The sequence below is a fragment of the Centruroides sculpturatus genome, unplaced genomic scaffold (genome assembly GCF_000671375.1).
Source record: "Centruroides sculpturatus isolate CEXI.00-Female unplaced genomic scaffold, Cexi_2.0 scaffold1386, whole genome shotgun sequence".
In the NCBI taxonomy this organism is placed as follows: Eukaryota; Metazoa; Arthropoda; class Arachnida; order Scorpiones; family Buthidae; genus Centruroides; species Centruroides sculpturatus.
Genome location: NW_019385686.1, coordinates 12835 through 27527, shown reverse-complemented (window position 1 = coordinate 27527; position 14693 = coordinate 12835). Strand labels below are relative to the sequence as shown.

Here is a 14693-nt window from a genome sequence, read left to right as displayed (position 1 = left end):
ACATCACAAGGTGGTTCGGGTGTACATCTATGGAGATATTCCAAGCTGCTATATCGAGGACAATGTTAGCTATATGGATCGCCAACCTTCGACAGGAGATGGTGCATTAAGAAGAAGAATGCAAGAAAGCAATTTAATTGCCTACATTCAAATCAAATTTTGTAATTTAATTAATTAATAATTAGCTCAATTCCAGCCCAAAAATAATTTGGGTTTTAGATATATTTGGCTATTATAAATTTTTGTGTTTCTTTTAAAATATTCATTAAAATAAAAGAAAGAAGAGACACGCACAAGCTACTATATACTAACATTCACATAAAAATTTGTTTTATTTAACATAATAAAGAAAAGCTTGCTGACAGATACTGGGACTACATGCTTTCTTTCCAAAATAATTAAGGGAGAACTGTAAATATATATGGGCTTACTCTTTAAATTTATATTATAAAATTAGCATAACTTCAATATACTGTATATTTACTACTACAGAATGATCCTGTGATTAATATATGCCAGGCAGCTGACCGACAGTTGTATCAACTGGTGGAGTGGGCCAAACACATTCCTCACTTCACGGAGTTACCTTTGGAGGACCAAATGATACTCCTCAAGGCAGGTAAGTAGAGTAATTTTATTCTTATTTTCTCAATTTTTTAAAATTAATCTTTAAACATAAAGTAAATTGTTAAATACTATCAAAGTATATGACAGCTTTTTTATATACTGCATATTTGAACAAATGTTACATAAAAATAAAAGTTTCATCAGTTAATCATTTGTGTTCTGTAATTTCTTTGTTATATCCTAGCAAAACATCCGAGATGTAAAAAATTGTGCCAAGTAAAAACCTGTGACAATTTAGATGACAGTCAAAATTTTTCTTAGGAGTTTTTCTTTGGTAAAGATAAGCTTGGCACTTTGAAGTGGTACCCACAAGATTTACACTTGTATTAATCCTTTCTAAATTTTGCTTCCCAGCACCAAGCTCCTCTTTACCAAAGAAAAACTCCTAAGAAAAATTTTGACTGTCATCTGAATTGTCATAAGTTTTTACCTTGTGCAACTTTTTTACCATCTCAGATGTTTTTGGGTTAATGAAGGCTCAAAAGTGTTTTTATTCTGAAAGAAATACAAATACTCTCATTATAATATATTATTTATTAATTTCAAAAAATCATAAACTGTTATATTTAAGCTTTTCTAAGAATAACTATGTACAGATTGTGTGGCCATTTACTTTTTTGCAACAGTATCATTGCATTCTGTCCATTCATTATTTTCGTTAAACATACAAGTGTAATGCCCACTTTGCAATTGATGACCAAGGTGAAATATTACTGATTAAAAATTTATAATCACAGGTTGTCTGTTACAATGCTACAGTTTGGGACTCTTTTTATTGGACCTTCAAATTTGATTAATTTTTCTTGTTCATTTCTAAATACATATTATGAATAATAATTTGTTAGCACTTACTAGTTCAGATTTTGTAAATATGTTTTGTGCTTTACATATACTACAATGTGCATCATTTACTAATTGCCATTGGACTGGAGATAGTTGTTCACCAAATAATAAAAGATGCCTACCCCCAAACCAACCATTACTTTCATCAAATGAACTCAATATTTCAGTCAGTCAAAGATGTATAAATGAAAGCATCATGTTATTTAACATTGAAACTTCATCAATTATACATAAAATCACATTTCTCAATTCAAACCTTAGAACTTTAAGAACTTGATTGCTTAATGCTTTATATGAAGCACTATGACCATGTTCAACCAGAAGTTCTAAAAGCCTGTGTTGTAGCATCTAACATTGAAGTCATACCTTCAATGTTAAATGCTACAATACCTGTTGGTACTGTTATTGCTACATTTTTGCCTAAAGTTTTGGTAAAGATTGTTGGCTTTGATTGTTTTAATTAAGTAGCTTTTACCAATACCACCTACTCCAGGCACAAACTGTTTTAAAACACATTGATTGGAAGTTAAATAAGTGCAAACATTGTCAAAAATTTTTTTTTGATCTGAATTTAAATTCTGTATCATTGTTTTATGTCAATATCTGAAGAAGCAATTAATTCATGAAATTCATGCATAACATTAATAATGTCTATTGGTGCACACTTGTTAAATACACTTTGTGAAAAACATGCTATGAGTATAGATTTATTATCAAACATTAAAATCTTTTTTCTCAATTAATTTTAACATTTGTTCACTTGCTTTGATAATGTCTGAGAGGCAATCATGATACACCAAAGCAATAAGAGTGTCTTTACGAGAATTAAAAGCTTCAAAATGAGTGGTATAACCATTTTTCGGTTCTTCAGAATTTCTCCAAGGCTTAAACATAAAAAGAAGTGTGTAATAGTATTTTTCAAGTGATTTTTCATTGTGAAAATTTGCATGACTACCAAGATATGGAGATGAATGTTTCTTCGTGAAAACATCCTCAATCTTATGAAATGCTTGATTAGGTTTGATTTTAACTCATTTAAACCAAGGAAGTAATCATATAAAAGCATATCCTCAAATTCAGTTGGTCAGTTTGGATAATAAGTTTGTCATATTTTGAAAAAAACAGATCAGTTGACTCAGGGTCAAGTCTTCGAATTTCAACATGAGGTTTGTTTTCTTGGTCTGATTATATTTACATCTAACAACTTTATATTGATATGTCTGTTCAGGCCATGTAATGAATGAACTTACAGGGTATCAGTTGCTTCTAAAGCACCACATTCATAGTTGGATGTTGCTCTAAAAGCAAAGTTCCATAATCTTGAATGTAAGAATGTCACTGAATTGATTGCCTGAAAATTTCCTTTGCATGACTTTTTTCTGATTTTGTAGTATATTTGGTGATATAATGAATTAATGAAGCTGATTTTTCACTGTTGTCCATGTTTCCTACCCAAGCCATCATTATAACTTCATTATAATCATTAATTATGGTTTTGAAATTTGTTCTAGGTAGATCGTATACAGTAGAGCGTCGTTTATCCGAATCAATTGGGGACTGGGGTTGTTCGGATTACTTATTTTTCAGATAACTGATTATGTACAAAAAAACATATTAACCTATCCCATGTTGAAATTTTTCTCTGTTGCGTGTCGCTTCGCGTTGAATTTTCGTCGATGTTAAGCTTAATGTAAACTTTTTAAAATAATAATTGTGGCTATTGTATCGTTAAAAATTATTTCTATTGAAAAATATAAAAACAAAAAAATTATACTTTATAAGTTAATCTAGTATCAAAAACATTCAATTCAGCACGACACACAGTCCTCAGAAAAACATCACACAAAAGTGCCAGTGCTGCCAGCTAAAACACACACATCAACAAAAAAAATATTGGAGTAGCCCAAGATATAGCCACAGATTGCAGCACCATAGCACTAGCGAAAATTTAAATTTGCCGACTGGAATTCTTTCGGATAACCAACTTTTGGATAAACGACGCTCTACTGTAATCTACACGTAGATTTTAAGATTTATCTTCCCCAAATACTTGTTGCAACATCCTTTAGCACAAAATTTGTAGTCACTGTTTGAGGGAAACTAAATCTACATATTTTAACTATGTCTTTATTTGTTTTTTTTTTATTATGCTGACAATAAGAATTGCAAGAATGTTGTTGATATTGTGTAACTGTTTTATAAATCATAGAATGTGTTATCTTATTTGGTATTTTGCCTGTGACATATTTGGTTATAAATTCTGGAACTTTTCAGGGGTGTTAACATCAATGATTGAAGCATTTTTCACTCATAGTATTAAGTATGAAGTGAAAATGTTGAATACCTCATCTCAAAAAGTAATGACTAATCAAACTTAATGGTTAGTTATTTGAATTTATAAATGCTAACATGGCTTTAAATATTTGATTTATAAATCTGGAAGTGGAAATAGGATCAAGAGTAACCACTTCTGAAATTGATTTACCATTGACATTGGTTTGTTAATCTCTTGTAACTAACTTTTTAAATCATTCCAATTCCACTTACTAGGACTTAAAGTAAGAAATCATGTAGTTGGACCATACTCCCGAGTCATAGTTTCTATATTGTTCCTTGGCATTATCCAGTATGATCCAATGTTTCTTAGCTGATGAAAAATTGTGGACAAATTTTTTTCTAACTCTTCACTACTTATTTTTTTCAAGACATTCTTTTGCTGTCATTTTCTTAAATTTGCATACATTAAGCTTAAGAAAAATTCCACTTCTTAATCATCTCACTGTAGCTTCATTCAATAAATGAAATAAATACTGTTAAATTGTAAAATTTTTGATTTTAAAACAGCTTTTGAAACATCTCACAGTGTTAAATGTACTGGTCTTTCTTTCTTCTTGTTTTTTTATATTTGTCATAAGGAAAAAGATCAGAAAAACATCTCAAATCCTAATCTGGAGCAGTATAGTTTATTGGAACTGCATTGATTTTGAACATTTGATAAATTGATGATCAGTTAAAGCTTTCCCTTTCAGTGTAAAATGGCTGAATCATAAAATGCTAATAGAACTCATCTGAACTTCATTTTTGAGTTAGAAGGTCCTGGTTTTGAAAAGATTACTCTGTGAACTCTTTGTCAGTACTCAACAGTAACAGTAAGTGTTTGGGCTCATTTGGTAAATGAATAGAATAAAACTATTTCAAAGAAGAAGATTGTTTTCTTTAAGTTATTTAAAGTAGAGTAAATTTAGTTAATATTGACTACATTTTTCCAAACAATTCTTTTCGTCATTTGTAATTCTTTTACCAATATAAATAATTTGGTGTTTTTATTGAGAGGATCAGAGACTTCAGATAATTTCTTCAATGTCTCATCCAAAAGAAGTTGTAAATGAAATGTTTAACCTTTCACATTTTGGATAAGTGAGTGATATGGCATGTTTTTATTGGCCATATGACTTAATCTTGTGACCATTTGAAATGACTTTGCTCTTTGTATCAAAAATGTTTTCATATTCATTTAAACATTTCAAAACTGATGGTGTATCAATGTAAGGAATTTTATTTAGAATGCTTATTGGCAATATATTCCTGAATGTAGCTATTATTTTGCTTCTGACTTTTGTTGAGAACACATTTTGGTAAGTTTTTCAATGTTTCCAGAAGATATAGCTAAATCAATATCAATAATTGCCTTGATGTGCTCTTGTATTTTAAAAAGATTTCTTACAAATGATCTGATTTTAGGAAAATAAACTGATATAAACCTCAGAAAAATTAAATGGGATTCATGGCTTTGTAGTGAAGTTACATATATATTAGAATGCTTATTTTTTTTCTAACTTGTTATATGAACAATTGTTAATTGTCTTGATAAATTTTAACAGGCCTTTAAGGAACATATCCAGTATCATTATCATATTATCAGCTAAGTACTCTAAATCTGTAAAGTTACAAACTACAGAACAATTATAGTAATGGAATTTTGATTTTTTAGTTGCTAATATTTCTGAAAATAGGTTCATTGTTTTTCCTTCTGGACTTACAATCAGAGTTTTTGAAATCTCATTTAATGGTAAATAAGAAGTATCTCAGAAGTAGGACTAAGATGGAGAAGAATATTTTTTTTTTTGGACCACATAATACATTTAATTTATCATTCAAATTATTTAGAGCAGATAATTTATCAAGTGATACTTCAAACTGATTAGCCAATTTTGAAAACATTTATCTAACAAAATTAACATTTTTATCTTGGGATATTAAATACCATTTCAGAATTGCTTCAGATTTTACTCTAGGTTCATCAGCATTATCAAGATTTTCACTTTGAAGATTTGAAACTACAGTAATATCCTGCTTAATGTGGGGGATATGTTCCTAGATGACAAAGTGCTAAATGAAACAGCATTAAACGAGTACATTTTAACACAGAGTAAATAGGGAAAGGGGAACAGGTGACCAAAAATAAATAGATTTTACTTTAATTTTAAGTTATTTTTATGTTAATTTGCATAATAATATATGTTAAATAATACATAAGCATATGCACACAGAAATGTAAAGTTCATTTTTTTGTGATGAAGGTCCTGGCTCTTCTGAAATTCTTGTTTTTTGCAATAAAGTTGTGTAGTTTCATTTGTTGTTTTTTCCTTTTTTTAAACAAATGTCGGTAGCAGGAGATCGCATCCAAAATGCCTCATCTTGTTTTTGCACTCCTTTCAAAATCTGGAACATTCACTACAATTTGATCAACGATTTCGGTTATCAAACTTTTACTAGTAAATCTGTAGAGAAATTTTTTGGTTCTTCATTTTCAGAATCACTATTTTCCAGTTCTACATGAATTCATTGTTCTATCAGTTCTGTCAGTTGGTAAGGCTCTCATCAGAAGCCTCAGTAACTCCTCAATATACTACTCATCAACATCTCCTTGCCTTGCTATATTGATTATGTTGACAATTTGGCCAACCTAATGATACAGCGATAGGCTCTTCTCGTTGAGAATTCTTGAATACGAAATTTCAGCCATAACTTCTTCCACACTCTGTTCATGCATTTATTAGTGAATTCATGCCAAGCGAAGTCGATATTGCCTAAGGCATCCCTGATGTTATATTTTTTCCAAAATTGCACCAAACAAACATAGATTTAAGAAAAGTACAGTACTACGACAAATTGTCACTTTTTGCTGATTGGTTCTTGTTTGGAAATAATCATATTATATACAAATCAATAGAATACTGCAATAATTTGAATCAGCATAAATTTTGAGCTTTTCTTTAGGCTTTGAGCAGACCACGTTATATTAAATCAGCATTAATTGAGGCAGCATTAAGCGGGATCTTACTGTATTCTCTTCAATGTTTCATTTCTGTCAAAATTCAAGATAAATTTCAATTTACTTAGACTTCTATCAAATCTATTATTATAGCTATAGGAGTTACTTATCTTTTGTCTCAAGTGATCAACATTTGTTTTTCTTTTTAAATTTAATGAATTATTTACATAACTAGAAATTTCTTCTTAACCCCTTAATAAGAAATTCAGCATACATTTTTCTTGCTGCAGCTTGCTTAGGTGTAGAATTTAAACAATTTTTTCTGTTCTGTTTTCTTCTTTGATGAAGGCTTTATAGCATAGTTTTCATCTTCTCTTGAGTAAGGAGTTTATAGAATATTTTTCATGTTCCAATTTTTTCCTAGATGAGGTTTTTTCAGCATATTTTCCACATTCAAATTGTTTTTTCTTAGGGTTCACAGTATATTTTTCTTGTTCCAATTTTTTTTGGGGTGAAGGATTTAAAGCTTTGTTTCCCCTCATCAGATTTGATCAGTATTTGATTTTCAGTGCATCTGCTTTGGAGTGGAAGTTTAATTTATATGAAACTTTAGCTTTTTCTTTTATAACAGGAAAATTTTGAATACCATTCTTTCAGTTTCCTTTTCTTCAGTTCTGGATCTTACGCTTTTTGTTCTAAGTAGCATTTACATTTCACTGAAGAAGAATTAGAATTTGACTTAATCTCTTTAGTAGAAATTTCTTCTGATTTTTAGCACAAATAGCGCTCTCCATGCTGACGAAATAGTCTGTCTCTTCAAAGTTAACTACCATTGCTCTTCCAAAGGCTTTGTAGATTTCTACCCTTTCCAGGTGTTTTGGTCAAGGCACTATTTTCTCTCAATGGGGTCTTTTTCATTTCTAAGAAGTGAGAAAATTGTAGGGTTTCTTCTAAAAACAATTTGGTGCTTACTACATCAGGCTATTCCTTATAGATAGAACAGAGGGCCTTGTCGTATGTGATTACTATACCATGTGATGGAACTGCTTCAGCTGAAACACCTGGAAAGGATAGAAATCTACAAAGTCTTTGACAAGTCAGCACAAATATGGATAGTCCATTTAGGCCTATATGTTACTTTAGGTCTATAAATATTACGTACCTCTGAAACTTTTAACCGTTCGGGAATATGGAACACGTGATGCCGTTCTATTGTTCGATGTTTTAAAAAATTCTTTCGAAACGAATGGCTGGTTTGACGATTTTTACCTGAAGAAAGACCCAGGAGGGGTCTGAAAACGTTAGTAATGTTAAATTTATTCACATTGGTTAAAGGTTTTGGAGGTACGTAATATTTAGTAAACTCCGGTGTGTAGTTTTACGTTATTATTTAGGTCTATAATTATAAAATTTAGTAAAATCACCATAGAGGAAATTGGCCTGATCTTTGATGTTATCAATAGAAACAATAATGTAACAAAATGATGATGTCATCTATGTTTATGTCTAAATATATTTAAACTGTCACTACGTTGCAACATAACATGATGTAACAGTTCAGTGGGAGCTCAGTGGCTGACGCTGAGCATCAACCAAACACTTTCAATATGCCATTTAGAAAAATTGTTATAATAAGTTTTAATTGGCATAAATTTTTAGGGATTTTTGTTATTCTGAGTAACATTTTAAATAAAATTCATTTGTTTAAATGCAATTTTATCCTTATAAGCATAAAATTATGCCGTAAAACTGAAATAACTTTATGGAAAACCCCCATAAACGTTGACTATTCATTCAGAAGTTTTGCCAGCACCTCACTGACAAAGAGAAAGGCTTAAGTTCAAAATTTGAGCTTTCTAGATTGGTTAGTTTTTCTCTTCAAGTGTCTGCAGTGATGGATGAAGAAGAAAATACAGCTATTTTTGCAATTTTAAATTTTTTATATTTTGGCAACTGCTTTATAGAAAATCTTGAAATTTTGCATACTACCTATGACAATAATTACTTTTCAAATGAAATATTTGGATTTACTTTGTGTTTGGGAGATGAAAAAATAGACCCCAAAAATTGGCAACTCTGATTCCTGTATATATAGTCAGTGACTTTTTTACTTGGTGAGGAGTCACTGCCATGACTCTTAATAAAAAAAATTAATACATATATAACTTGGACGTCATCAATTCATAACAATTTATATTAATTATAATTAGATATTTCCAAAAAGCATGTTTTTACTGTGATCCTCAATATGAGGCAAATAGAAGAGTCGTTATTTTATGTGCTCACCAGTGGTTGAGCGCATAAAACCACTAAATACTGATAGTAGATCATGGGTTTGCTCCTGTCCAACAGGCTGGCTATGTGGAGTTTTCCAGATTTTCTTCACATTTGTAACACCTAAATAGAGGCCAGTTTTCTTTAGAAAGTCCTCCTGGGAGGAATATTGTTTACATGTTGCATTGCTGTATACCAGAGCTTCTTAAACTATGGGTTGTGACCCCATTTGGGGTTGCTTAGCGAAATTGTGGGGTTGCAAGATTTTAATGCAAAATATTGAAAATAATTTGTGAGAGTTTGAAAATGGCACACTTTGTTTCGTGAGTTGTGCTTTGTGTCACTTCTGGTGCAGCGAGACAACGATTCAGCAGCACTGATTGTAGTGTGAACTAGTGTAGTATTGTCGCTTTTCAGTGTATTCAGTTGTCTCTGTTCCATTGTAACACAAGAGTGAACTGTGGTAGTATACCATTATTGTTTTTGCAAATTTGTATACTGTATATCTTTATTTTATATTTTTGGTCGCAAAAAAATCACAATCATAAATGGGGTCGTGAATAAAAAAAGTTTAAGAAGCCCTGCTGTATACAAATAAACTAAACCTTATTTTATGATTTCTTATTTTAAAATTCTTTGTCACCATTTAGTAGGCTGAATGGTGACAAATAATTGTTTATTGAAGTTGAAAATTTTATTTTGTCTTATGATGATTTCATTATTGTTTATATATTTTTTGCATTTTCAATTTTATTTATTACTTTAGTATGTTGCTATTTAAAAAAATTTTTTTTACTATTTTAATTTAAAATTTTTTTACTATTCATGTGTGTGTTTGTTTTGTTATGGTGGTGTTTGTTTTTATCGTTATGGGGGTGGTCAATTTACTGATGTAACAGATATTGTAAATAAAGGGATTGTTTATAAATGGTACTTATTGCTTGTCATTCTCTCTTTTGGTTTTATGTTCTTTGGAGTTAAGCACAAATTTGCTACAGAGAACTTACTATAAAGGAACACTTTATCGATGGAAAAAATAGATTTTATTTTTTATAAAAGAAATTGCATTTAAGATCATATGCTTCTCTTCAATCTTTATTACGTATAATGATAAAACTGTAATATAACTAATAGTGACAACTGGATTAACTAAGTGTTGAAAACATAGTAAAACTATAAAATGAAAAAACAAAACTTCTAAAACCATAGAAAAAATTGACAAATAAAAGGAGTAAAAACTTTAAAACTGATACAAACTGGCTAAAAATCAAGCTATAAAATGCTTCACTGTTTATAAATGGTTAGAGCAAGTAATATAGAAAGAGAAGATACAATATTTTTTAAGATATAAACAAAAAATAATAAATAGAAATACACAACAAAAATGAATTATAATAGATTACAGATTTAGATAAATGTCAGCTTAGTACAGTGGGTGATCGGTTAACGAACAAATTGGATATTGAACACTTTCACAAAAGATTTTTATGATCAGACAATGAACACTTCACTGAACAAACACAAGAAGAAGCGACATAAAATAACGAATACCGATTGGTCTTCCTTTGTCTTCAGGCAACAATTCAAAATATTTTGGAGCACAGGAGACGTCAACATCGACGTTCAACCCAGTATATACTGATCGAATAGTATTCACCCGAACTTTGAAATTTTCCCTTGTAATTTCAGCCTTTTATATTTCTGACAGAAACAATTCTTTTATGTTTTCTGCAAAAGCAGATTAATGCTGATATCTGCTATTAAAGATCTTTTGAAGAAATGGGAGGATGTCAGAACAACGGTCTTAAAATGGCATCTAAACCAGGTTGAGGTTAATTGGCTTAAGGATCTCTACAATTACAATGCTATTAATTACTTCTGAAAAATCATGAAGACAGAAAAGCAATAGACATTGGACAGATTCTTTAACATCCACAAATGGAAAAAACATGACTAATAAAAATGCAAGACCGTGTATATATGTATTTTTATTATTACACATGAATAAATGTAGTAAGAAAGTATGTATTTTTTATTTTTTGGGGGTCTCCAGAATGAATTAATCAAATTCCCATAGAAACCTATAGTAAATCAATAATCGGTTAATGAACAATTCGGATAGTGAACAAAGTCTTGGAACGGATTATGTTCGTTAACCGATCACCCACTGTATTTTGTAACTATTATATTTATGTAACTTTTTGGAAATAGAATTTTTATTGCAAATCTTGCTAGCTACTACCATATGTGTGTGATATTGAAGTGAAAATCTGCAATAACTCCAATATATATCATGAGAACCCAGGGCTCTGGGATAATCTTGTTTCACATTCAGCATGGAAATGGAAATGAAATGAAGAAAGATTTGTAAAATCTGTGTCTTTAACTTGCAAATTTATTATCTTCTGAGTGGAAAAAGATATATTAGAATCATCCAGAGTTTTAGGAGGGTTTAGTTTAATTGCTACATGAGATACGTAGGTCAATGATGGAGTTAGACATTCATAAAACAAAATGACAAAATAATAAAAATGTTTATTTACATATAAAAATTATATATATATATATATGATAAAAACTATAAGAACAGTATAATGAGAAAAATAAATAAAAAATTCTCCATCTCAACAATTACTCAAGACAAAACCTCTAAATTCAATCCACTAAATCTATCTTGATGAGAGAGAGAGTTTACATAATTGAGTTAAATATAATACCTCATTTTAGTTCCTTATTTTTTTCTGAATTGTTGGTGGGCTGGACACAGTTTCCTGCATTTGGCAGGAAACCCTTTTGGTTTAGACATGAACTTTCTTGAGAACAGTTCCAGTGTTTGGTCCTATTTATAGGATTTGGCATTTGTGTTTGGTCCTATTTATAGGATTCGATCCGATAATTAGGGATGATTTGAGTCACCTGAGGAGAGAAGCAGAACAAGGAGATAACTCAACAAGGAGAACTTCCTTGTTGAGTTGATACCAAAGTCAACATCTCTCCTTGGGAACTTCCTTCTAAATTGAAAGAAAGTCCCTCTATGACTCATAACTACAAAACAAAAGTTTTTCTTTGTTAAAATTTTTATATATTATTATTGTATCTAATTTAAACTTAAATATTGAATTGAATTGTTTGAAATTCTAGATAGATAGGAATTGTATGGAATTTGAGATAGATATTAAAATTGAATTGCCTTGATAGTTGGTCATGGGTTTGCTCCTGTCCAACAGGCTGGCTATGTGGAGTTTTCNATTATGTTGATATACAGTGACAAATTATTTCATCTTATCACCATACCTTTAAAACAAACAATGTTTTAGCCTGGGTTAACAGATCGTTCTGAATATAACTCATCCTAGACTGCAATTTCTTACTAACTAAAACACGCTCAAGAAAACCTTTAAATATGCAGCCGTATTTATTAAATTCTAACGTTTTCGGTCATATTCAATGACCTTTCTCAAGAAAAACAGAAAAAAATCGAACTCCGAACTTGAATTAACGATACAAGCTTGTATCGTTAATTCAAGTTCGGAGTTCGATTTTTTTCTGTTTTTCTTGAGAAAGGTCATTGAATATGACCGAAAACGTTAGAATTTAATAAATACGGCTGCATATTTAAAGGTTTTCTTGAGCGTGTTTTAGTTAGTAAGAAATTGCAGTCTAGGATGAGTTATATTCAGAACGATCTGTTAACCCAGGCTAAAACATTGTTTGTTTTAAAGGTATGGTGATAAGATGAAATAATTTGTCACTGTATATCAACATAATTAGAAAAATTTTTTGTTGAAGAGATAATCAGCCAGTTACATAAAAATGGAAATTACAAGATACTATGAAGAAGTTTTAATAATTAAATCCTTAGAAATGTTATATCTCCAACAAATAACAAACCAGCACTGCATACATACTGAAGTTGTTACAAATTTTCACCTGAGTGTCATATATATACTGGTAGTTAGCAAGATTTGCAATACAACTGGGTGTTGTATTTGACAGAGGTTGCAACTTGAATAGTCTTGCTGTGGTCTTTTCAGTATCAATCATTACTTAAATTATTTATTAAACAATAATTTTGATGATAATATTGTGAAAATGATTTTAAATTTAATACTGAAATGACACTTTGATATAGTTTTAGTATTAAATTTTGTTAAAAATTTTTGACTCTCCATTTTAAAAAAAGATTTAGAAATTTATGCTTTTCACACACAAATTTTCACATGCACAATTTTATTGTTTATAAGTTTTTTGAGTTTTTTTAATAAGCATTTATATATTTTTAATACATAGGCTGTTTTTTTAAGTTCCGATGGTCTATAAAAAAAAAAAGACAAGTGTAAATAACAAAATGAATTTATTACCAAAAGCATCCATTTTGTTATTTACACTTGTCTTTGTTTTATGGACCATCGGAGCTTGAAAAAAAACTGCCCTCTTATATTTAAAATAAATTTATTTATTACATATAATCTTTTTTATAGGTTGGAATGAATTACTAATAGCTGCCTTTTCTCATCGGTCCATTAATGTGAAAGACGGTATTGTTCTTGCTACGGGACTTGTTGTACATAGAAATAGTGCCCATAGTGCTGGTGTCGGGACCATATTTGATAGAGTCCTTACAGAGTTAGTAGCTAAAATGAGAGAGATGAAGATGGATAAGACAGAATTGGGATGTCTCCGAGCCATTGTTCTCTATAATCCAGGTAGTCTAACATAAGTAAATGTATCTTTTTACATTCTAATAAATTTTATTAAGGATACAGAATACCACAGACAATCTTTGTAAATCCACTAAGAAATTTAATATAATTTCAAAAATATTTTGACAGACATTTTTGATTACAAATGGATCTTCTTCAGGTCATTCAACTTTCTAAAATTGGAATGTGTTGAAGAACAAGATATAAATTTAAAAATTATTACATAATGTTTTTAAAATATGAAATATAAAGCAAAATATTTTACAAATAAAGAGAAGTTGGATAATGTATTTCATACCAAGTAACATATATGAGAAATAAGTTAAAATTAATAAAAATTATAGATATTCAATGTAATCATAAAATTGCATAGCAGCCATCTTCAATATATCTCAAAAACTGGGTTATTGTAAATATACCATTCACCAAACCATCACCAGTTCTTTTTTTTTTGTGTGTGTCATGAACTGGTGATGGTTTGGTGAGTGGTATATTTGCATAGTAGCTCTGAAAGTATGGCAGATGACCTTGGTTTATTGTAAAAGTACTGTCAAGAATATGAGAAGCTTTTTTCTTTTTTGAGTTGATGTACCCACTTTTAATTTCAGCTTTGTAAATCTCTAACACTTCTAGAGTTCTGAGATGGTTGGTATGCTGGGATTGCCTAGTGGCATTTTGGAGTTTACCTGTACATCATTTTCTGAGGCATAAATAAACAGGGCAGTGGCATCCATTTATCCATATATTATATTGATGTTCTTGTAGCCTCTTATGAATTTTGCATTGTATTAAAAAAAAGATCTTGAATATATTGGCTCCACCAATGTATTACAGATTTGTTGTCCTTTACCATGTAAACCCCTGCTGCCCTGCATTTGTCAGCCTTGTCTTTCCCATTAGAGTAGTTTATATATACTGGGGATGTATTTGTAGGATAATTTAGCACCACTGCTGTTTACTATTTCTTTGCA

At 30.2% G+C, this 14693-nt stretch overlaps 1 protein-coding gene across 3 annotated transcripts in view; it reads left to right on the top strand.

Moving 5' to 3' along the window:
• Nucleotides 1-14099, top strand: part of LOC111641197 (retinoic acid receptor RXR-alpha-A-like) — an 85977-nt gene extending 71878 nt beyond the window's left edge. Inside the window, exons 7-8 of one of the 3 annotated variants that reach the window (XM_023387334.1) lie at nt 520-619; nt 13501-14099. In XM_023387334.1, the coding sequence (XP_023243102.1) occupies nt 520-619; nt 13501-13739 (339 nt within the window). In that variant the 3' untranslated portion in view covers nt 13740-14099. Of the gene's footprint in view, nt 1-492; nt 620-13500 lie in introns of all 3 variants that reach the window. The other 2 variants (XM_023387335.1, XM_023387333.1) reach the window with 2 other exon arrangements.
• The last annotated feature ends 594 nt before the right edge of the window (nt 14100-14693 follow it).